Source organism: Falco cherrug, chromosome 4, assembly GCF_023634085.1.
Source record: "Falco cherrug isolate bFalChe1 chromosome 4, bFalChe1.pri, whole genome shotgun sequence".
Taxonomy (NCBI): domain Eukaryota; kingdom Metazoa; phylum Chordata; class Aves; order Falconiformes; family Falconidae; genus Falco; species Falco cherrug.
The window spans coordinates 83240746-83263880 of record NC_073700.1 but is presented as its reverse complement, the minus strand read 5'-3'; the positions used below and the strand labels follow the sequence as shown (position 1 = coordinate 83263880).

The 23135-nt window shown below is 35.7% G+C and overlaps 1 protein-coding gene across 8 annotated transcripts in view; it reads left to right on the top strand.

Annotated features, from left to right (window-relative positions):
• The window catches only part of SNX13 (sorting nexin 13), a 67573-nt gene that overhangs the window by 26877 nt on the left and 17561 nt on the right, over nucleotides 1-23135 (top strand). For all 8 annotated transcript variants that reach the window (XR_008731795.1, XR_008731794.1, XM_055707706.1 and 5 more), the window contains exons 4-17: nucleotides 2621-2710; nucleotides 3119-3240; nucleotides 4891-5012; nucleotides 5172-5273; nucleotides 5935-6023; nucleotides 6425-6508; nucleotides 8948-9086; nucleotides 9591-9679; nucleotides 10812-10911; nucleotides 12791-12984; nucleotides 14593-14697; nucleotides 16218-16350; nucleotides 17092-17129; nucleotides 21552-21621. Coding sequence is in view for 6 of the 8 variants with exons in the window: in XM_055707706.1 (XP_055563681.1) it covers nucleotides 2621-2710; nucleotides 3119-3240; nucleotides 4891-5012; nucleotides 5172-5273; nucleotides 5935-6023; nucleotides 6425-6508; nucleotides 8948-9086; nucleotides 9591-9679; nucleotides 10812-10911; nucleotides 12791-12984; nucleotides 14593-14697; nucleotides 16218-16350; nucleotides 17092-17129; nucleotides 21552-21621 (1477 nt within the window). In the remaining 2 variants the exon portion in view is untranslated. The remainder of the gene's footprint in view (nucleotides 1-2620; nucleotides 2711-3118; nucleotides 3241-4890; nucleotides 5013-5171; nucleotides 5274-5934; nucleotides 6024-6424; nucleotides 6509-8947; nucleotides 9087-9590; nucleotides 9680-10811; nucleotides 10912-12790; nucleotides 12985-14592; nucleotides 14698-16217; nucleotides 16351-17091; nucleotides 17130-21551; nucleotides 21622-23135) is intronic.

The window sequence follows — 23135 nt, the reverse complement described above, 5'->3', positions numbered from 1 at the left end:
CTTTGGCTATTTTTAAGACCAAGCGAAAATCCTGGAAATGCACAGATAAATGTGGAGCAGCAGTAGGATCCCCTTTTCAACTCTTTTTCTCTCAGTTCTTAAGACCATAATTTTGGTTGATGGACCTAAATTCAGGGTTCCTAATTGGGTAAATCTGCATCTGTTTAGTACAGAATAAGTTCTTAATAGCCAAGAGGTAGAATTTCTAGGAATTCCTGCTTTATGAACTAATAAATCTTGGCAGCTCAGATGTTTAGGTACATCTTGGCCTGATCAGTTTGCACTTACCAGGATAGAGAAAACACTAACCCAAAGGTTGCTATATTTAATTTCATAACTGTTTTGACTGAAACATCCTGCCCTTTCTTAGCTGTCAGGTTACTATACTTCATGTTGTCTGTGAAAGGGGGGGAGATATTCAACTTTCTTACTAGTAGCATATAGAAGGTTATTTTGTGATTCAGCAGTATGTTGTCTAATCACAGAATTTTTTTTTTTTGTGACTGGTTCATAGCTCAGTTGGTAAGTGGCCGTTTCACTTAAATCTTTGAATCTGTTGAGGTAAATCTGAATCTTAAGTATATTCTAAACCATAAAGTAATGTCACTGGTCCAAATGAAAAAAAAAAAAAGTTTAAGAAAAAGAAAAAAAGTTTAAGAAAAAGAGCCCGCAGAGAACTAATGATTCTGTTCCATTAATGTAACCTCATTTTAGGGAACTAGGCTTCTTGGTGCTGTATAGACTTCAGTGCTTATATTTTATGGACTGTGGAGTGTTGCTTATGTCTCATGTTTTGAGAGCATATTTGCAAGTTTTTCTGTGCTTTAAATTTCTTCTGCATCACTGAAACTTTTATGTTAATGTAACTTTTTTGAGCTCAGTACATACGTATGCTCTGGTTGCTTTATGAAAGAATAAAACATTGTAGGGTTGGTTTTTTTTGCGTAATCCAATTTCAGTAGTTTGATTTTGGATTTGAGTGTGGATTATTGACACGTCACTTTTCTCAACTGACCTGTCTTGACTATTCTCTGGGTTTAAGTCTTGTAGTGCAAAGCTGTTTATTTCAAGCTGGCTTACAAAACGCTGTTTGAGGTTGTTTTCCAACGAAAATCTGTGTGTCTTCTACAGTAGTGTTTTGCATTTCCTTTTTTGCCACTGTATTAAAATAGCATTAGCTAGTTTACCTGAGCTTTGCAGTAGCAGTGCAAGAAGAGATGAGTCCTAACCCAAACCAAATGTGTGGTTTGTTTGGGATTCCATTTTACTATTTTTGTATTAAATTTCTGTTAACGTATATCTTTATTGGAAAGTAATATTTTCAGCTTGAAATTATTTTCATGTTTAAGACTGCTGTGGACTTAAGTGGTCTTGAACAATGAATATTCAAGTGGCTAGTGTATAGATTATACTTCGTCCATGAACCAAGTACAAACTGAATGCACTTTAATGTGATATTGTGAGAAGTAATTTGATGATAGGTTTTGTAAAAGAAGCTCTTCTTGCTAAAGCAAATCAGAGTTTTATTGATTGTTTTGAGGGGGTTTTGTTCTTTGAGGAATTTTTAGGCCAAGATGAATGTTTAAATGCTTGATATTAAAGAAATCAGTTGTAGTTCAGAACACAAAATTTGTGGATGGAAATTACGTAGAATGTACTAGGTTCTTAAGTTACAGAACAGGATTTAGTGCCAGGAGGTTCTTCTATGTTTCTGTCATAACTTTCTCCCTAGATCAAAGATTAAAATGATGGTTTTTTGAACAGTAGTGTAGGTTGTTGGGTTCTTATTTCTGTGAAAATAAAGGGGTTTATTGCAGATTTCATCTGAAGTGTGTAGAAGTACACTGTATTAGTCCACTCAGAAGCGTTGGTAAAGGGTGTTCTTTTTCAGCGTGTCACTTGCCAAAAGTCAGCTCTGATGAAGTCATTCTTGGAGTTAACTGCTCTGAGTTGCAAATCCTTCTATAAAATAATTTTTTACCCCATCATCAGTTACTTTTTAAAGGTTCGTCTGTGAATTAGCAATGGTATGAAATAGTGATTTCTCTTCCAGCATGTAGAGTAAACAGAGAGAAAAACAACAAACAACTGAACAATTACCTGCCTGAGGTTGCACAGGAAGTTCATAAGTACGGAACTGGGGTCTTACCCATGTCATGTCCCCCTCTCCCTCCTTTTATAACTGTTTGAGTTTTATTTCCTTCTGATCTAGTATTTTAGCAAACTTGCTTCTTCACAGGAGGCAAGAAGTAGGTTTTCAGGTTGGTTCCTCACTATTATTTATACAGTGAAAAATACAGATGACACTGTTGCCCAGAGGGCTTGTAGATGCCTTGTCCCTTGCAGCATTCACAGTCAGGTTGGATGGATTGGGCTGTGAACAACCGAACTAGTTGAAGATGTTCTTGCTTGTGACAAGGGGGTTGGACTAGATGATCTTTAATGGTCCCTTCCAATTCAAGTAATTTTATGATGTTGTATTTTATCTACTGTAAAGTATAATAGTGGGGAAAATGTTGCATGAGGTCATTACTGGAAGTAGACATATATCATAAGCAGTGGAGGTGATTTTTAATTATAGCTAAAACCTGCCAAGTTATATTTCCTAATTTCTTTCAAGTGCATAGAAGAAATGAAACGTGAAGCCAGGCCTATTAAGATTGACAGAAGACTGACAGGTGCAAATATAATTGATGAGCCTTTGCAACAGGTAAGTTCTAACCAGGACTGTTTAACCTATTTCTATTTTTGCAAGTATTGACTATGTAATATCTAAGTAGTTGAGAGATAAATAGCAGTTGAGAAATGTAATATTTGAGAGTGGTAAGTGAAAAAACATTGAGGATGGGGCAGGATATTGGGCAGTATTTGCGTCTTTTCTGTATATTATAGTTTCTCAGCATAGAGGCAATGAATGCATGCGAACCAGTATGAAGAAGAGGTTTCAGTATGGGAGTTTTATTGTTTGACTCCTAATTTCATAGTGGTAGGAGAGCATGGTTCACTATGTTAACCTTTTAAGAAGACTGCTATTGCATTATCAGGCACAGAAAGCTATTTCATATTTTGTTGTCTTTTGTTCATTGCTTCATCTTTATGTTTTCCTATCCAATTTCAGGTAATCCAGTTTTCCCTGAGAGACTACGTGCAGTATTGGTATTACACACTAAGCGATGATGAATCATTTCTTCTGGAAATCAGACAGGCTCTTCAGTATGCACTTGTTCAGTTTTCTGCCCGGTAAGATTATTTGTATTTACATCAATACACTGTCTAAGCAAGTGGACAAATACCTCTCTGGATTGTATGGTAGTAGATTATTTAAGTTTATCTATTGGCATAGTTCAGTGCATTTTACAGAAAGAATTTGTAAAACTTTAAGATCATAATCTGAGAACTACAGTCTTTTGCTAATCCCTTAAGGAATGAATGGAGATGATGATTGTTGTCATGGTCTTTTGCAAAATGTCCTTTTCTAAGTTTAGGTTAATGTCTAAAACTACTGAATAGCTTTTTTTTTCTGCAACTTAAGCACTGAGTTGCACGAATCATCACCTTTTTATACGCAGGTCTGTTTCATGTAAACAGCAGGGCTATTCCCAAGATAAATCAGTGTGAAAGCCTCTAATTAAAACTTCTGTGGGTTTTTGGTACAGTTCTATAGTTCTTCAAAAATAGCCACCACTCCTGTGCGGTTGTGTTGTTCTGTACAAATCAAATCGTTTTAACAGGGCTGCAGTAGTAGTTATTAAGAAAAAATAATCTAGTGTGTTTACAATGACTGTAGTTGGATATAGCTGTAGCAGTCTTAGATTAGTACCATAATCTCTTGTTTCGTACACCCTGTGAGCTTCTGGGGGGAATGAATACAGTGGGTAGTTTCTCTTCGTTGTACGTTTGGGATGCTGATGTAAGGCTGCCACCTAGTGTCTTTGTATGATTTGTTGATTGTGCGGATGGTGGATCTGGATTGTTGATGGATTTGATTGACTGTTCTTTGAGGCAGCTCTGCTGCTTATTTCCGCATCTAGATTTTGCGGTAGGGTTCCCTCTCCTCCAGAGTTCCTCATCGTTTCCTCTCTCTTTGAGGGAAGAAAGAACAGGTGAGGGAATGAACACAAAAATGGATGCGTTGTAGAAGGATTATGCTGTAACAAAGTAGGTATCTGAGAGAATCCAGGTAGTGGAATACTTACTGCAGAATAAAAGCCATCAGTAACATCTAGCTTCATTCAACCTATAATGTACAAGTGCCTTTTCAGCTTGTCTGGTAAGGCATGGACATCTAGGAATATCTCTGCATCTTTTTCATACCAATAAGGAAGTAGTTCTGTGCAATTCTAACAGTGACTATTTTCTGACTTTACCTATGTGCATTGTTGGAGATGCATGCTAATTACCTCTTATATAAGCTGTGGAATTAATTGTTGATAATATTACGTCACTTGTAGTTTCAAGTGAAATTGTGTTTTCTCACTCATGCGTATGCTGCAAATTCAGAAGGAAATGATTTTGTTTACGTCCCTTCCAAAATGATAGAAAGTATTGCTGAAAAAGAACTGGGGAATATTTTAGGTTTTTGGTTGTAGACTGTTTATATCAGGATTTTTCAGATATTTGACAATGTTATGAATCGGAACACTATTTCAGATACAAATGTTGACCTTAAAGTAATTCAAGCATAAATACTAATGTGGTGTGAGAGTGGTATTTTACAATATTTCATTTATTTTAAGTGGCCAGGCAATTAGGAGACTGATTTATTTCTTTGCCTTTCCATTTTTACTATCAGTGTGGTTCTGGAAGGGGGGAAGGAGAAGCAGAAACTTAATGCTGTTCTTTGTGTTCAGGATAAAATAATTCATTTTCATGGATGTTCTTTTCTCATAGGTCAAAGGAAACAGACTGGCAGCCTTATTTCACTACACGACTTGTTGATGACTTTGGCACTCATCTTCGAGTTTTCAGAAAAGCTCAGCAAAGAATAGCAGAGAAAGGCGATCAGATGAAAGGTAATGTAATGGTTTATATTTTTTTCTTTGTTTGGGTCTGAGTAGACAGGTATCTTACATGTGTGAAATACAGGTAGCTTTATTTTATAATTAACGTTTACACTTAAGTTTCTGATCTTTATAAAAAAAGTGTATTTCTTCTTATGTTCTTTTGCATAGATCAAGCTGAGGAACTTGTAGATACATTCTTTGAGGTCGAAGTTGAAATGGAGAAAGAAGTCTGTCGTGATCTAGTCTGCACTTCTCCCAAAGATGAAGAAGGTCTCTCAGTATTATCTTCTCAAGTGATTTTAGTGTAGCAGACTAAATTATACTAACAATTGTGTTCACAATATGAAATATACTGAAATCTTAGCATGTGACTTTCAAAGCATGATTATCTACTATACATGTGTATTTTTTCTAATTTGTACATATTAATGCTGTAATTATAATGAAGTATGTACATATGTAGCTATTCCTCTTTTCACTGGAAGAATTTTAACATAGAAATATGTTTTCTGGGCAGCAGGAGATGGCTTTGCAAATTCTTAGGCCTTTCTGTTAGATCTGCCTTCCTTATCCCTACTCTGTGCTCTTAATTAAAAATAGCGGTTTTTCATTTTGGCAAAGTGTGAAGGAGGCAGGGAAAAAAAGCCTGTATATGTTAAATAAGGAAAACACTGCAGTTAAATTTTGATTCTTGGAATTTGGCTGTCTTTTGTCTTGGTTTTGAGACTCTAGATCTGTTTCAGGTTAACATCAGTGCTGCTTATATTCAATCTGAAAGGTGTTGCTGTGGGGCTAGCACTATAATAATATATACGACTGTATGTTTTAATTTAATTTTAAGGATTTATCTGTTGTTTTTTATGATATCAGGTAAGATGTGAAGTAACATAACATAAAACCATGCTAAGGGTTTTTCATTCTCCCTGACTAGGATTCCTAAGGGATCTGTGTGAGGTTTTACTGTATATATTGCTACCTCCTGGAGACTTCCAGAACAAGATCATGCGATACTTTGTCAGGGTAAGTACAGACTCTGAAAGCATCCCAGTTCCTTGGCTTAATGCCATAAACAATTTTAGATCTGAACTGCTCCTCAAAATTGATTTGATTTAATATTAGGTTATTTTAAATTCAGCACAATCTTAATAAGTATTTAATAGCAGAGAGCAGTTTCTGCAAAATGTTCTTGAAATTTCTTTTACCTCTAGCAACATTAGAAAAATGTGACAAAAATGGATGTTGTTTTTTTTGAAGTATTTATGTCGTCTGATGTTAATTGGAAGGGAATGTGCTAGTGCCTATTGAGGATTTTCTGTAATAATTTTTTTTATTTAAGCTCTACACAGTGATCTTTAAATTGTTGCAACTATATTAGCTTTATGAATACATGTATAATATGTATATTATATTTTGTTTTTCAGGAAATCCTCTCCCGAGGAATTCTTCTTCCATTAATAAACCAGCTCAGTGATCCTGATTATATTAATCAGTATGTCATATGGATGGTAAGAATTATCATTCACTTTAAACATTATATTTCCAGAATATTTTCGTATAAAGTTTTAATTGTGTTCCCTGTAATCATGGCAGATACCTTTCTAGTAGAAAAATTACCAATAGATATATTGACAGAGATAGTGAACTTACAGTTGCTATATTAAATTTCATATATGTGTGTGTTTGTACAGAAACGTACACATTCACACTATATTACCTGTACACTGTGTTGTGGTTGTTCAGCAAAAGTTGCCTGACTGGGGACAGATGTATGATAAAGTGTAAAGTTGAGCCCTCTGACTTTTGCTTAGCTGCTCAGGAAGTATAGCAGTAACCATGGAAGTTGTTTGTTTTTTTCCTTGACTGTTTTTCTGATGTGTCCTTTAAAGCTTAAGGGGTCTCCAGAATGACAAGTAGTAAGATTGTGTTGGGTTGTTTTTTTTTTGCTTCTGTTAAGGAATCTCACAGTGATTGTTTTAGGGGTGTTTGTGGTAACCCTTACATATTTAACTGAATGATAAGGAACAAAGTCTTTACATTGACGTCTCCCTAATATACCTGCAAAAAACCCCCCAGACTTTTAATAGTAGTAATATATAGTAAAATCAACATAAATAGAATAGTCGCACTTTAATTAATGTTACTGATTTTTTTTGCAAAGCAAGTTAAAACTTACAGTTTATTTTCCCTTACAGGTCATGAATCAATTTTAATTTTTTTTCCCTTTTCCCAAGTTCTCTCTACTTTTATTCATATATTTTAGTATTGTCTTATGTATTCAAGTACTACACTGAAAATATCCTTGGATTTCAGAGTAAAGTTCTTATGTATAGAATGAATTCAAGTGTGTGTGTATAATGTCACTCCAGTCACCTCCATTTCATGTAAAAGTTTGCACGCTGCTTTTCTACAAGAACCTAACTTTAAAAAGAAACAGCACTGCTGCTCATATGGTCCAAGATTTTCAATTTTTATTTTCCCTTTCCTCCTATGCATGTTCTCTATTTGTAACTTGGCCTCATTCTTTATTTACTGAGCACTGCCCCCAGCTGCAGCCAAAGGTACAATTCTGAGATTTTACAAAGCTTTCTATTATGATGGTGATGTCCCAAATATTAATTTTCATAATCATTTTCTGAGATGAGGAGGTAAACGTGCTAGAGGAAAGATAAAGAAGAATAAATGCTTTCAAAAATTTATTACAAGTCTTAATGAAGAATGCTGCAGAAATTAAGGTCAGAAGTAGAGATGACTGGAATAAATTCTGGCTCCTTTCAAAATCTTTGGCAAGAATTTTTTTCATTCAAATCTGATTCTAATTTCTGAAAATTAGAGGTTTCATTACATGTTTCACTAGGTACACCAGAGTTTAATACTGGTTCTCTTGCAGTATAATACAAAGCTTCAATATAAAATTAGAAGTTAATCCAAACTTGTCTGTCTTCACTGTGAAACTCACATTTTTACAAAATGTTTGAAGTTCAAGTATTTTTTGTACTATTACTTTTAAAAGCAGATTTCTAGAAGGTTTTTCCATTAACTTTGGTCAAAGGTATCCATCCAGTCTTCATTCTTTCTGCTCTGTACAACTCATGTCAATGCACTTCTGCAGTACAGACCAAGCATTACATTTCCATATCAAAATGAGCATTTATGAAAGATGTGGGTGAAGTGACTTTTTTGGCTTCAGGTGGTAAAGACAGCATTAGAACTCAGCCCTCTGCACCTGTGTGCACATGCTGTAAAGCTGCCAACCTTCTGCTGATCTCTGTGCTTCATTCACAACATAGTTGCCAGTGATCTTGGCAGCACAGCAGGTTTACTTCACTTGCACAAATTCCTTTAAGTCCCTAGAGCAGGTTCACCTTATACCAATATGGGGAAAACAGTATGCGTTGAAATAGTTTAATAGTATTTACAAGGTTATCTAAATTAGGGTTCCAGAGAGAGTATTAGTTCAGTAATTTCCTTCCCCCCCCCCCCCCCCCCCCAGTAGGTTATGATTGCATTGTAGAATGGTTTAATTCTTTTTGTAATTCTCTATCTTAAGAAGCCATTACTTTAGGAGCCTGTACACTTGCAGGGGACCTTGGCAAAGGTGAAACCTTTTCAGTGGCCTCACCAGTTTCTGCCTACTTAGCTAAGGAAATGGGTAATAGCAGAAGAGGGTTTTTTACAAGATTTTCATTAAAACGGTTGACAAACTTTCCATGTGTCTTTATTGTACTTCTTGAGAACAGAAAATGATGGTGTGAAATAGGTTTTGACTGTGCATGCTGCTGCTTTCTTGGTTCATGTAAAATTTTACTATCAAAGGAAGGTTTAGAAGCACAGAGTTTTTTCAAAATGCCGCTTTGCAGTGCTGTATGAAAATAATTGACTTAATGAAAAATCATGTCGTGCTTTTAGTTGTTTTGCATCATTCACACTGTAAAACTTTGTTTCAGATCCGTGATTCCAACTGTAACTATGAGGCCTTTATGAATATTATTAAATTAAGTGATAATATAGGAGAGTTGGAAGCAGTGAAAGATAAAGCAAGTGAAGAACTGCAATATCTTCGATCTCTAGATACAGCGGGAGACGGTTAGTAATGTATTGTTATACAAAATCTGAAATGCATTTAACAGCAAGATCTCTGAAGTATATTCTGAAAGTTTAAAAAATAAAAATTCTGACGCAGGATAGTATAAAATATTTTGTTATTTAAAAAGTAAATATGATTTAAGTAATATAAATATATCTTCATAAGTGTTTGGGTTTTTTTGTTGTTGTTTTTTTTTTTTTAATCGGTTAGGTATACTTCCGCTAAATTGAAACTTGCTTTGGTGGTTCAGAATTTGAGTAATACTTTAGGTTTTAATAGGTAGTCAGTTAACAGTTAATCTGAAAAAGGAAGGAGAAAAGTATTTTTTTTTATTGTTCACTTCCATCAGTAAGGTGTTTAAATTGGAACAAAACCCCCTCCTATTCAAAGCTGATGTGTTTTGTAGTGGTATATCACTTTTCCTATGATATTTTTAGAGCATTTCAGAACAAGAGTTTATATACTCATCTGCATTGTTTAATCCTCTTTGTTTTTGCTTTCAGATATCAACACTATAAAAAATCAAATAAACAGTTTATTATATGTTATTAAAGTATGTGATTCAAGAATTCAGAGATTGCAGTCAGGAAAAGTAAGTGTTATAGAATTTTTTTAGTTCTTAAAGAGTGCAGTTGCAAATGACTTACTAGTTCGTTCTAGCTTTTTAACTCTTGCATTTTGAAATACAACTTAAGAGTATGCAGTTATAGGAATACATTATACAGCTGAAGTTAGTTTTGTATTTGCAGTTCGGTTACACAAAGAATTTCTTAACCTTCACATATTTAAAGGGTTTTGGATTCTGGCTTTAGCGATTTAGGAATGTCACTATATCTTAGAAACTATTCTTACCTTCTCAATACAAGAGTTAAACCAAAATGTTACATAAATACAAAGATGCTTTGCATCTATACACTTAGATTCAGTTCTTTTATTGCTGCTCCAGTGCATACCTTGTGTGCGTCAGGCTTAGTTTTTTGCAAAGATCTCTTTTCTTGTTGATAAAGGTACTGCTTGCTGATTATTTTACAATGCCTTGTAGGCTCTGTGCATTGCCTTTTATTAGACATTTACCTCTTCAGTTCAACAAAAAGCCTAAGGCAAACTGCATGTTAAATCTGAGAATCTCATGTTGTTGTGTTGCTTGTTTTATATTTTAAAGCTGACAGAGTCAGTATGTTTGACTTTGCTTAGTTTCTGGACTCTCTTAATTGGACCTAGATGTTGCCCAAAGATAATGTGATCTTGCGTTGTCGTGGTTTGTGTTGTGTATGTTGACTGTTAAAATTTCTACAGCTGGACCCAGAAGCATTGCTGTAATAATGAGAAATGTCATATTGACAGAAGAAAGTCGGGCAGAGATGAATTTAAGTTGTGGTGACCTGCATCCCATCAAATGCTGAAATACATTCATCTTGTTAATTGATTTAAATGCTTACTGCCGCATTTGGTGAGGGATTTCAGGTTAATTTGGCTGGTATAGTATTATATGAATGGCAGTGTTAAAATCCAGCTTCCCATGTAACAGAAATCATCATGTTGAAGGCAAATAGTTTAGAGAATGTGACATTATGATCTAGATCATCACTTACGAATGACTGTGGAAATAACTAACAGTTGAGAGGGTCCTTTATTATCGATAATGTAAATTATTTTTATTATGTCTGCTTTGTGGTAAGTAGAAGTTTTAAAAGCCTATGAACACACTGAACTGTGTCTTACAGGAAATAGATACTGTGAAACTGGCAGCAAACTTTGGAAAACTTTGCACAGTCCCTCTGGACCATATTCTGGTAGACAATGTTGCACTACAGTTTTTTATGGGTAAGTGTTAATTTATCTGATCTGTCTTATTTATAAGGAATATGCTAATTCAGAGGACTGTACACTTGAAAATGCTAAATATAGGTATTTACTGAGTGCCCCTTGCCAGAAGTAACCAGAACCTTTTTTGCAAATCAGCCTGTAATTTACTGATCAGAACGCTATACTCAGTATTTTCAGAAGCTTGTATCAAGCTTATTTCAATACTGATCTCTTTGTAAGACTGTTCTTGCAATGTTTTATTGGTCTGTCACTTTGTATGTTTGTTCTGTTTAGAACAGAATCATTGGAAGAAGGTCTGTAATTAGAATGACTCAGAAACTTAACCATAATCGTTACTCTTTCTTTTGCTGGTCTTGCTGAAGCTAATGGAGCTATTGACTATAGATGTTAGATTGAAGTTTAGAGGATTACGAGGCTACTGAAGGTCGTCTGTTTGAGAAGCTAAAATACAGTGGTAATTTATGTACTACTTTAGGTTTATCATCAACGTTTATAATCAAGAAATTGATAGATTAAAACTGTATAATCAATTTTTAATATTTTCTAATGTTTGATTCTCTTCTGTGAATTAATTGGGCGGCTGATGTCATTACTAAGAATATCCATCAGTTTTGTGGGCAGTGATAGTACTGTTTATGCAGTAGATGGAAATACAGTACATCAGACAGGAAACAGTCTAGGAGGCTTCTGGAGTGTGTGGAAGATAACTTCCTGACATAGCTGGTGAGTGAGCCAACTAGGGAAGGCATCCCACTGGATCTGTTTGCTGTTTGCGAACATAGGAGGACTGGTGGGTGACATGATGGTTGGAGGCCATCTTGGACCTAGTGATCGTGAAATGATAGTTTTTGTTTCGTGGGATTAGCTTAACTACAACCTTGGTTTTCTGGAGGGCAGGCTTTAGCCCGTTGAGGAGCCTGGTTGACAGAGCCCCTTGTGAGGCAGTTCTGAAGGGCAAAGGAGTCCAGGAAGGCTGGATGTTCTTCAAGAACGAAATCTTAAAGGCACAGGAGCAGGCCGTCCTCATGTGCTGAAAGATAAGCCAGTGGGGAAGAAGAGTTGTCTGGCTGAACAGAGAGCTTTGATTGCAACTCAGGAAAAAAAAGGAGAGTTTATGATCTTTGGCAGATGGGGCAGGCAACTCAGGAGGACTACAAGGATGTTGTGACGTTATGCAGAGAGAAAATTGGAAGGGCCAAAAGCCAATTAGAACTTAATTTGGCTACTGCCATAAAATATGATAAAAAAATGTTTCTATAAATACATTAGCAACAAAAGAAGGGCTAAGGAGAACCTCCATCCTTTTTTGGATGCAGGGGGAAACATAGTGACAAAGGATGAGGAGAAGGCTGAGGTACTTACTTCTTCCTTTGTCTCAGCCTTTAATGGCCAGACCAATTGTTCTTGGGGTACCCAGCCCCCTGAAAAGGAAGACAGACATGGGCAGCAGAATGAAGCCCCCATAATCCAAGGGGAAATGGTCAGTGACCTGCTACACTACTTAGACGTACACAGGCCTATGGGGCCAGATGGGAGCCACCTGAGGGTACTGAGGGAGCTGGCAGAAGTGCTTACTGACCTACTGTCCATTTATCAGCAGTCCTGGCTAACCGAGGACATGATAGCTGACTGGAGCTTAGCAAATGTGACAGCCATCTGCAAGAAGCGTTGGAAGGAGGATCCTAGACTTTGCTGCTAATTTTGTTTACTGATTATCACCAATATTTATGTAGTACTTTTTATTTTTTTTACTCTAGATGACAAGTATTCTAGATATATAACCAGATCCTGGAGTTCCATATGTAATTATCATATAGAAATCTTATTTGAAGATTCACAACAGTAACTATGGTTGTGTGGTGGCTGTTTTCTGTAGATTACATGCAGCAGACTGGTGGCCAAGCACATCTGTTTTTCTGGATGACAGTGGAAGGATACAGGGTTACGGCACAGCAACAGCTGGAGGTACTTCAAAGCCGGCAGAAAGATGGAAAATACCAGACTAATCAAACCAAGGGTCTATTAAGAGCAGCTGCTTTTGGAGTTTATGAGCAATATTTATCAGAAAAGGTTGGAATAACTTATTTCTTCATTGTTTGGAATTTATTCTTCACACAGATGCTTCTTTGGTTGTTAGGGCTGTGTTAATACGGAATGGATGTGATGTAACACAAGTTGACATTTAAGCTATTGCTTGTGTATCATCTCTTTCATGTCAAGCAGTAAGAAAATGTCTTTCCCCCCTCCCCTTTTAAAAAGGCTCATACTGGCACTGACTATCCTGTCAAATGCCCTGAATGTGTTCCTCAGAAGCTGACTTCCTGGAATAGAGAAAATGTGAAGACAGAACAAGAAATTCTGTTCCTTTGTGTGTGCTGTCCTTTTCCCCCTTCCCTTCCTTTTACTCTGCCCTCCACCCCCATACGCCCCTTAAGAAGAAATGTTTTTAAAAAATGCAATCCAGGTTTTTTTACAAACTTGGGTTAAGATTTGGTTTTCAAATGAAGTAACTTCCTGTGCGCCTCTGTAATTGTCTGTGTAAATTATTCACATATCACAGTTGGGTATCTTTCAATAGGCTAAGCTTGAATGCTTCCAGTAGTCGTGTAATAATGGAGTCTTCTGTGAAAGAAAACACTTGTCAACTTGTGTTAACAAAGCGTCTTTGTTCTGAATTTGTGTATTCATAACGGTCACCTCTCAACTCACTCAAAAACTTTCCTCAACAAATTATCCCTCAAATATCTCGTAATGCTTCTCTTTCCACATAATTTGTTTCGCTTTGGTTTTTCACCTTAATAGTCTATCAGCATGGTCTGTACAGAGCTTGCTGTGATGGCTTTTTCACCCCAGTAGTCGATCAACATGGTGAACTATGCGGAGTTTTTTCTGATGGACTTTTGAGCTGACTGAATGCTCAGTAGTTTGAAGGCAGAAGTCACCTAACACTAGACCTGTTCCAAAGCTGATAAACTCAGCCTCTCAGCCATACTATCAGCTGAGCTATGTTGGCTCTGGTTCAGTGCTGGCTCCCTGTCTGTATTACAGAAAACTGGGAAAGTGTGTGAACTTGGGCTCATTTAAAAGTGCTTAATGGACAGGGGTTTGGAATATGTTGTACCAAGGAATGACTGGGAATCTGGTCGCTGATGTAGTTAGCATGCTGGTGGCTATAATAGATTCTGCACATAAAGCTGCTGTGATTTACAGCTACTAGTAATACCTCCAGAAACTGGCGGAGTTGAGAAACTGTTAGCCTTTCCACAGATGTTTCAGAACTTCATCAATTTTCTTACTTGGATTCAACTCTTACAGGACTCATCCAACTTCATTACTGGCTTGTTCTTAATTTCTGAATCTAGATCTTTTTATTCATAAATAAGTAAAACTTGCTTCTAGGTCTGAATAAATCTAGTTTAGGTATTGCTTCCAAATAATGTGCATAAATTCTTTGTATTTAATCCTGAAACTTCTGAGTTTTAATATGAACTCTGAACTTAATTTTGGGGGAAGAAGGGTGTCTGACTCCTTTTGTGTGTTCTAGACAGTTCTAGAGATGCTCATCAAGCAGAAACTTAGTTTACTTAGAAACCTGAAGAATTGTATTGGATTCTATTTGTGAAAATAGAAGCTTTCTTATTTTTATGCTGCAAAAGTTGATTTAGATCTCCATGACAGGCATCTCCAAGAGTTAATATTGATGACAACTTAGTAGCAAAACTGGCAGAAACACTGAACCATGAGGATCCAACGCCTGAAATCTTTGATGACATTCAGAGAAAGGTATACTGTATTCATCCTGTATTTCATAAGAACTGCTAATGCTATAGAGTATTAAATGTTACTGCAGCCATTGAAAAAGGAGGAAGGAACTCAAGTATCTGAAACTTAAAACCTGCTTTACCATTTTCCTATTCTATAAAAATCATATTCTAAATTGCCAACTTCTGCTTAGCCATTCATAGCCCATGGTTTTCAAAGCAGTAGACAGAGTAGGTATCCCGTATGAAAAAAATTATGAAGCACAATTTAGAATTATGGGATCATTATTTGTGTTTGTGCACTAATTTAAGAAAAGTGTAGGATAACTAAGTTGTGTACAATTTTGGTTCAGTTTTAGCTCTCTTTTTTTCAAAGGTGGATGTAAGCATGTTACTATATTAAATTCTGTATCTCTTTCCAGAAGTTAATTTGACTGTTCTGTTTCTGCACAGTGTAGCGCTCGGAAGCAGCAAAATACTGAAGATAAAACAGTCTTTTTTACTGTCTGCACACATAGACTTTATCAATCAAGTTTAATATATATATTATTTTCTAAAAAAGTAAATAAATATTCTGGCAGTAAATTACATACCCAGTCTGAGACAGTTTTAGGTCATTAATTTAATGTTCTCATTCATGCTGAAAATTACTGATGTGAGCTGTAGAACTTAGAATTGCTCTGTTGCACCTGAGGCCCACATTTAAGACTAATGAAAACCCTTGTGAAATCTGTATTGCTTAAAGTAGTTTACAAGGTCCTTGCATGTGATTTCTGCTGAAGAAATTACAAAAGAATAAAAAAATTGACTTCCTCAGACCTGTATGATTTTTTTTTTCCATTCTTACCAGGTGATAGCACTTGTAGAAAGCATTCTATGAAAAAAAACTCCATCATTAAAATATTCTAGAGTTGACATGAATATCCAAATATTGTAAATGAATTCCCACCACATATAAATATGTGTGTGTATATGTATACATACTGTCACTGTATAGGCTATATAGATAAGTTTTTGAGGTGGTGTGGTTAAATCTTTAGTGAGGTAGGATTATACTGTGTTGGCCAAACTGGAATTTTTCAGGAAAGTAGTATGCAGTGTCTTCCCTTCCTTTCCCTCTTCTCACTCTCCCTGTGAGTGTCTGCCAGGCTCTGGTTGTAGTTTTATCAGTGAAGAAGGACTCTCAGAGATAACCTGTTGTGAAATGAGTGAAGACCAAATATGTTTATAGTGCAATTGAAATGATTAAGAGGAGAGGAAGGAAACATTTAGAGTTAATGTACTACTTCCTATATGTACGTGTCTCACTCGTTAGATGTTTTCTCAGACTGTATTACACTTCTAGCACAATTAGTTCTCATAACCTTTCCGTTAAGAGCAAGCCTGAATTGAAATTTCACAAACTTGCATTAAGATTGTAAAGGAAACCTGGAGACACATAATGGTACAGATACATGCTGGTCAAGTACAATTTATGAAAGCTTGTCTGATTAATTAAAAAATGTAAAATATTTCTGAAGTTGGCGTTTTTATTTCAATAAGGTGTATGAATTGATGCTGCGAGATGAAAGATTCTACCCTTCGTTCAAACAGAATGTTTTGTATGTACGTATGTTAGCTGAGCTGGATATGCTGAAGGATCCTAGTTTCAGAGGATCAGATGATGGTGAAGGAGGTGAGCTCTGTGTCTTTAAGGGGGGTTTCCTAGAATCATTTTTTTCTGCTTTAAAGTGGAAATAAGAAAATGATCCACATTGGTTTTGAGAAATCAGAAAGTTCCTGTAGTATCTCTGATTTTTAAGTTAATGTTTCCTCCTTGTGCATTTTTTGTAATTTCTTTTGGGAGTCACATAGCTTTTTTTTCTGTAGTAACTTTATTAATTTCATGTAAATTTTTTGTCGAGTCTTGGTAACAAGCATGTCACTAAAATAAGTATGTAACTCTTGCATTCTCATTTTTTAATTCAGAAATATTTGAGATTCTGCAAGATACTGGGTAGTTTTAATGCATAACTATATTAATCATTTGGAAATAGTACATAGGAGATGTGGCTTTTTAAAGCATTTAAAATAATAATTCTCATTAATTGAAGTACAAATCTGATGGAAATTGTTCAACTATTCAACTGACTCCTTAATGAAGCAATGTCATGTGGTGATATAAACTTAAAAAGGAATGTTCTCTGAATTATTTTTCATACCTATAGCTGTATAGACTTAGGTGCATTTTCCTTTAGATATCTCTGTTGGAAACTTGAAGTACTTATATGTTGGGTGCAACATTTTGCCCAATGCCACAGTTGTCCGTTATTTTCCATCATGTTTTGTCTTTGCATTTTTACTTCTTGTGTGTAGCCCAACACTGGAGAAAATCTTCTAACCTGTTTTTTCCTTTCCCTTTCCTCTCTGCTTCCAGAATCTTTTAATGGGTCTCCTACTGGCAGCATAAATCTGGTAAGTACTTGGGGGTTTTTTTATTATTTTTTTTTTCTCCCCAGCAGTAGGGAATGTGTTATAAATAGTTTAAATTATGCACGTAGAGGTCTTACTTCACAGCAGTTTAATTTCTGAGAAAGCTCTTGAATCAAATTGAAACCACACATAAGGTATCAATTTATCTGTAAGATAAACCTGTCCTTTTTGTATTTTCCCCTGTGGTTAATGAAATTTTGCATTGTTTCTCACAGAAGCAGTAATAATCTGTAGTTTATGCAAAGCATACTTTCTTGTCCCTGTTTTTTTTTAAATAGACATAATTTTTGGGTTAAGTAATAATAGGTGAAAAAAAATCTTTTGAAACTGAAGGATTAATTTCAAATACACTGTAAAATGAGGCTTTTAATTAGATTCGTGTAGGTTGATTGCTGTTGTTTCTTTGAGGTAGGACTTGATTTGGAAACGTTGAAGTATCTGGAGTTTATTCAGAATATGGATCTTTGTTTTCTAATCTGACTAATTTCAGGTTCAATTTTTGTTATTTTTTTAAGCAATTCTTAACAGGGTCAGTTTGTCAGAACCTTTTGTTACATGAATGTACCTAAATATTTGAAATACGCTTCTGCATGTACTAGTGGTTGCATAAGTATGAAGAGAACTGTATACTTCTACCAGGCTTTTTCCAAATAACCTGTCCCACATAATCTTACTAGGTTTAAAATGTTTTAAACCAAAAATCAATTCACAGTTATTTAAAAAGGAAGAATGTCATAAACATTTTGATGTATTTCCTCCCCTCCCTCTTGTTTCTTCAGACTGTGTAGCTGAGCCACAGGGTATGCAGGGCTCAACTGGACATATGAGAGTATTTTTCCAAATCTTTCAGTTTTAGAAATGTTTGCAATCTGCATGTAATTTCCTCACTTACGTGAATCATAGGCCCTTCTAATACATTCTTGGAAGATGCTGTAGCTCCTTAGGAGTTCCAGTGCATTGCTGAGATCATGCTTGTGCATGCAGAGGAATAGAGTTTATTTTGTAAAGGAATACATTTAACATAAATGTAAACGTGTTTCTGTGTAGGAGTTGATTGATTCTTGTTTACATTTTGAAATACAAAGAAAAGGGGAGGAGGTCACCTGGTAATAATTTATGCAAACTCCTGTTAGATGCATTAGGAAAACTTAATTTAGCTGTATATTTTTATAAATTTACATACAATTCTGGTACCATTTCACAAGATATTAGTTGACTAATCTCTATAATAAAAGATCTTTTAAATGTCTTGAGTACTTTTTCTAAGAATGTTCTGACATATCAAAGTCATATTTTATGGATGGGGATTTGTGATTGAAGTGGCTCATCTAGCCTAGTGGTTATCTGCTGCTTAGTTTCGTGTGGCCTTTCTAAACCAAGCTAGAAAGTCTTAAAGTCTTTATCAAGCACTGTTGCAATACAAATAGGTATTTGCATGGGACAGTTAAAGATCTTGTTTTTTGTTTTTGTTGTGCAAAGGGTATTTGCAGAATATGACATTTAATATTTTTATAGAGAGTGAAGAACATTCTAGCAGAAATGTGTAATAAAGTTTTATTTATGCAGAAGAACTTTTACTTTCTGTAGTCCATATTGTTCAGGGTTTTCAGTGCTTTTACAGGTGTTTGAATACTGGTAGATTAGTTTTTCCTGGCTGAACTCCATGTCAAAAGTAAATTTCTGTGCACATAGTTTAGCTCCCTTGTGTTAGTCAGTTACATGAAGAAAAATAGACCTTTGAAAGGTTACTTCAAAGGTCAGGGAATTTCTGTACTTCTAGTTAATGACAGTGTATTAAATAAGATTGGATTGTGGTATATTTTCCTGTTTTAACTACCTTGTGTTCTTGTGAATATACCTCGTTCAAAGATACTAGGTCATACTAAATACAAACTGTTGTGTTACCTGTTCAAGTTTCAGCGATTTCATTTACTTGTGTCAATTGTTGCTACATATAGTGCCTTGCCACAGCAGCTGGGCGTTTCCTACATTTTTTATTATAAAATACATTGCCTGCAGTTTATACTTCCACTGTAAGAATGTATTTTAAGATCATTTGGAAGAGAGGCTCAAAATTAATCTGAAGAAAAGTTATTTTACAGAAGTATATTCTTAATTTTGACCTGTTAGTTTGACATATTAATCTACTGTATTAAACCAATAGGGCATTTTGGGGGGGTATAAAACTACTGTAAATGTTTATAGACTCTTTCAGATTTCATCTAAATGGATCAATAATGTGAGCTTTACGTATTGCTTTTGCATTGAGTAAATAGGAGTTACACAAGTGTTACATATCTTAAGACCTTGAATGGCAGCAGACATGGGTGGGTTGAACTTCTGGCAATCATTAGTGTATGTCAGCTTGAACCCCATTCAGTTATCAAGTGGAAAACTGCACTCTCAGAATGGAATGAAGGGAGGTAAGGAAACGTTTGATAGTACCTTAATGTCAGTATTTTATACCAAGCAAAATATTGGAGGAGTTGACTGTACTTGTTGTCTTTGATAACGTCCCTCCCATCTGACTAATAATCAAATCCTTTAAGATTTGAGCTCTAAGAATGTCAAGAAATTATCTAAGCTTCCACAGTTAGCTGCTGTTGATCAGTCTCAGGTGATATTCTGCTCCTAAATTTGGACACTGCAGTACAGAGCACACCTTATAGGGTTGCTACTGTCCAAGGGTGTCTTCCTTAAGAATGGACTAGGTCAGAGAAGTTCTAGCCCTGTATCCAACAATGACCAAAAGCAAGTATCTAATGATTATCGGAAGAGTCACTTATGGTGATGCTTTACCAGAATACTCTCCAGCATACAGTAACATGATTTGGGAGTTCTTGAGGGAAAGATGATGTCTGTTCTCAAAGTGTTTTTGTGTGACTTCATCTGTTGTTCCACTGAACAGACATAAACACACTGCTGTAGTGTGCAGTGGCAAAATGGATTTCCCAAATGGGCTTTTCTTTCTTCTACTTTTTTCAATCTGGGACTTTTCTACTCTTAAGTTTACAAGCTGTATCACAAGATATTTAGATATCCTTACTACAGTACATGTTAAAGCATCGTTAATATGTTCAGACCTTTTTAATGATGCCATTTATTCAGTATCTAAACTTTGTAACAGAAATGTTATTTCCCTTGCCTTCCATAGTGGATATTTAGGCAGAGATCAATTGATGTGGTTGAGGCAGGAAGAGCTGTTCCCTCTAGAGAGCTTGTGAAGGAAGGAGTGGAGTATTATGTTGGAATATTTTGGAGATAGTAAAGATTCAGATGAAGAAGGGGCTAGAGCACAGACTTTAAATAATTTATGTGTTCAAGTCTGACCTGTCTTTTGATTATAATCACATGAGATTGGCTTATGTTTAAGGAAACAGGAGTTTAGAAGCTTGATTGATGTAGGTTGAGGTATTAGTTTGACAGCAGTATGGCACTGTTACCCCGTAAATCCCATTCTAGGTAGATTTTAGTGGCAACTCACTATTAAACTGGCTTGGTTAAGTTATAAAAGATAGCTGTATATTCATTTTGAATGTGTATCTTAGAAGAATTTTAGAATTTTGGCGTAAAATAAAGTAGTTGGGATCCCGGTGCCTATGAATTCTACTTAAGTAGCTCCATCTTTGTTTTTTCACCTGGTAATTTAAGGTTGGGATCACATGTGTAGTGGCCCGTCCTCTATTTCTTTCAATTACATATCCAAGTTTTTCACCCAACAATTTTGCAGAGCTTTATGTCAAATCTTAGTAGTCAGATGTATTAATTTTTTAATAATAGTGAAGCTTTTCTAAAAGACTCGTTGGTCGTCCTTTGATCTGAATAGGGAAACAGGGCTTCAGCCAGCTGAGGATGTACCTGTTCATTTTTCACAATGGTAAACATTCTGAGAAAAGCGTATGTTGCTCTTTACATACAGCAGATACATTACTCAAGTTTTACTGCTCTGTAACTTTTGTGTAGTGTTTGAAGTCAGTTAAAAGAAAACAAAATGGTATAAAGATAAAACCAAAAGATCTGTTCCACAACATCTGTATGTCCACAATTGTTCGGGTGGGGGTATGTGTGGAGTTTTTTAATGCTCAGTAGAAGACTGTAGCTGTACTTCTGTTAAGAGTTGAGATAACAAGTGAAAGCGGCAAATATATTAGAATGATCACAAACCTATGAAACTGGTAGGGGAAATGAAGGGCCCTAGACTGCGTAAAAGGAAGGCTTAAGTAACCAGGTGGGGCAAAGGCTTACTTGCATTGTTCAGTGCATTAAGCTTTTCTATTAGTGTAGTGAACTGAAAGTTTGGAAATTAAATAATGTGAATCAAAAAGCGTCTCTCAAACGAGATGTATCTGTGATCTTATTCTGTTGCCCATTTCTTCCCTCTACCATCTCTCCCCCACCCTGCAGTCCTTAGATGACCTTTCAAATGTCCCTTCTGATGAGACAGTTCAACTCCATGCATACATCTCAGATACTGGTAAGTGAATTTGTTATGATGGCTGCTTACTTGTTTTCCACCATTTATTTTGATTATTTTAATGTTACAAGCCCTTAAAATCCTAATCCTTTCATTTTTTTAACCTCATGAAACATATGAATTCATATTTTCCATTAAATCCTTGTAATGGAAATCCTTACAGAATTGGAGCTGTAGGTCATAGACTGTATATCTGTCCTTAAAATGTGATTTAATTTTTGGTTATATGGTATTATTATTTTCCCTGTCTCTGGAGAATCATTCATTAAACTTAATATTGAGTAGCATTTATTTTAACAACTATTTAAAGAACATATTCTGAAAGCCATCTCTGTCTAGTCAAACAATTCTAATTCTTGACTCTACTCTTACTGTAATATTTCCCCCTGGTTTTTGTGTTTCCTTATTGACGTAGCTTAATTTAAGTTAGTGACTAGTCTTTACAGTGGTGGCATTTTTGGTTATCTATTATAAAAATTTGTATAGTAATAAATTATTTTTATATGTTTTCACAACAAAAAATCAGATATTATTTGCAGATATTCTAGTTAGATGTGATTGCACTGGGTAATTAAATTGTGAATTGATTTTCAGATACTTTTTTTGGGTAGATTTTACTATGCAATAGACTTTGAAATCTGTGCTTTAAATAGCAGACGTGAGCTGTGAGCAAGAATTCCAACTACTTGACATTTTAATTAAACGGTGTTACTCCAACACAGTATGAGAGCATGGTTCAATCCAAGTCTTATGTAGTCAGTTCTTGGAGAAGGGGAAAAATAATTTAAAAGATAAGAATCACAATTTTGCTTTTTTATTAAAATGGCATGTGAAACTTTTCTCTGAATTAAACTTAGAACCACGCAAATTATGTTAAATTCATAATCCGGTGTGTATAGGTATCTATCAGCTTGACTCTGGATCCATAATGCTCCACTTGAACCAGGGGATATGTACAGGTTCATATTGTAAGATGGGGTTAAACTGGATGTGTCCTCTTCTTTATGTCATGTTTGAACAAGAAATAGAAGTCCCTGCTTTCTGGGTGCTACATGCAGTAGATGCATCCTGCATCTGCGTGCAGGCTCCTTTCCTCTGCCAATTACTACCCTCTACTGTGCTTGCAGGGTGTATACAAGATCTTCTCCATAATCTTAAAGGATTCACCTTGTCTTGTGTTGCAAAATAAACTCTGATTAAGAAGCTATGACATAAGGGACAGTGGGGACAACTTCTTTCTTTCTCTGCCACTCCTGTCCTGAAGTGGTACTCCTAAAGGTGCAGCTTAGCAGTGTTCCTGAGATGTGATCTGGCGGCTGCACAGCAGAATGGTCAACATGAGCTTAAGAGGATAGGGCTTGCTCAGCATCCATGGGGCCGGGGTTTCCCAGTTCTGTTCTCTGGGCAGTCTTTTGGCAGCATCCTGACGGCCCACTCTTTGCACTTGGGTTTCAGTGCTCAACATTCTTCTTCTAGAGGGTGCATGGCAAAGGAAAGGTGCTCCATGCACCTTG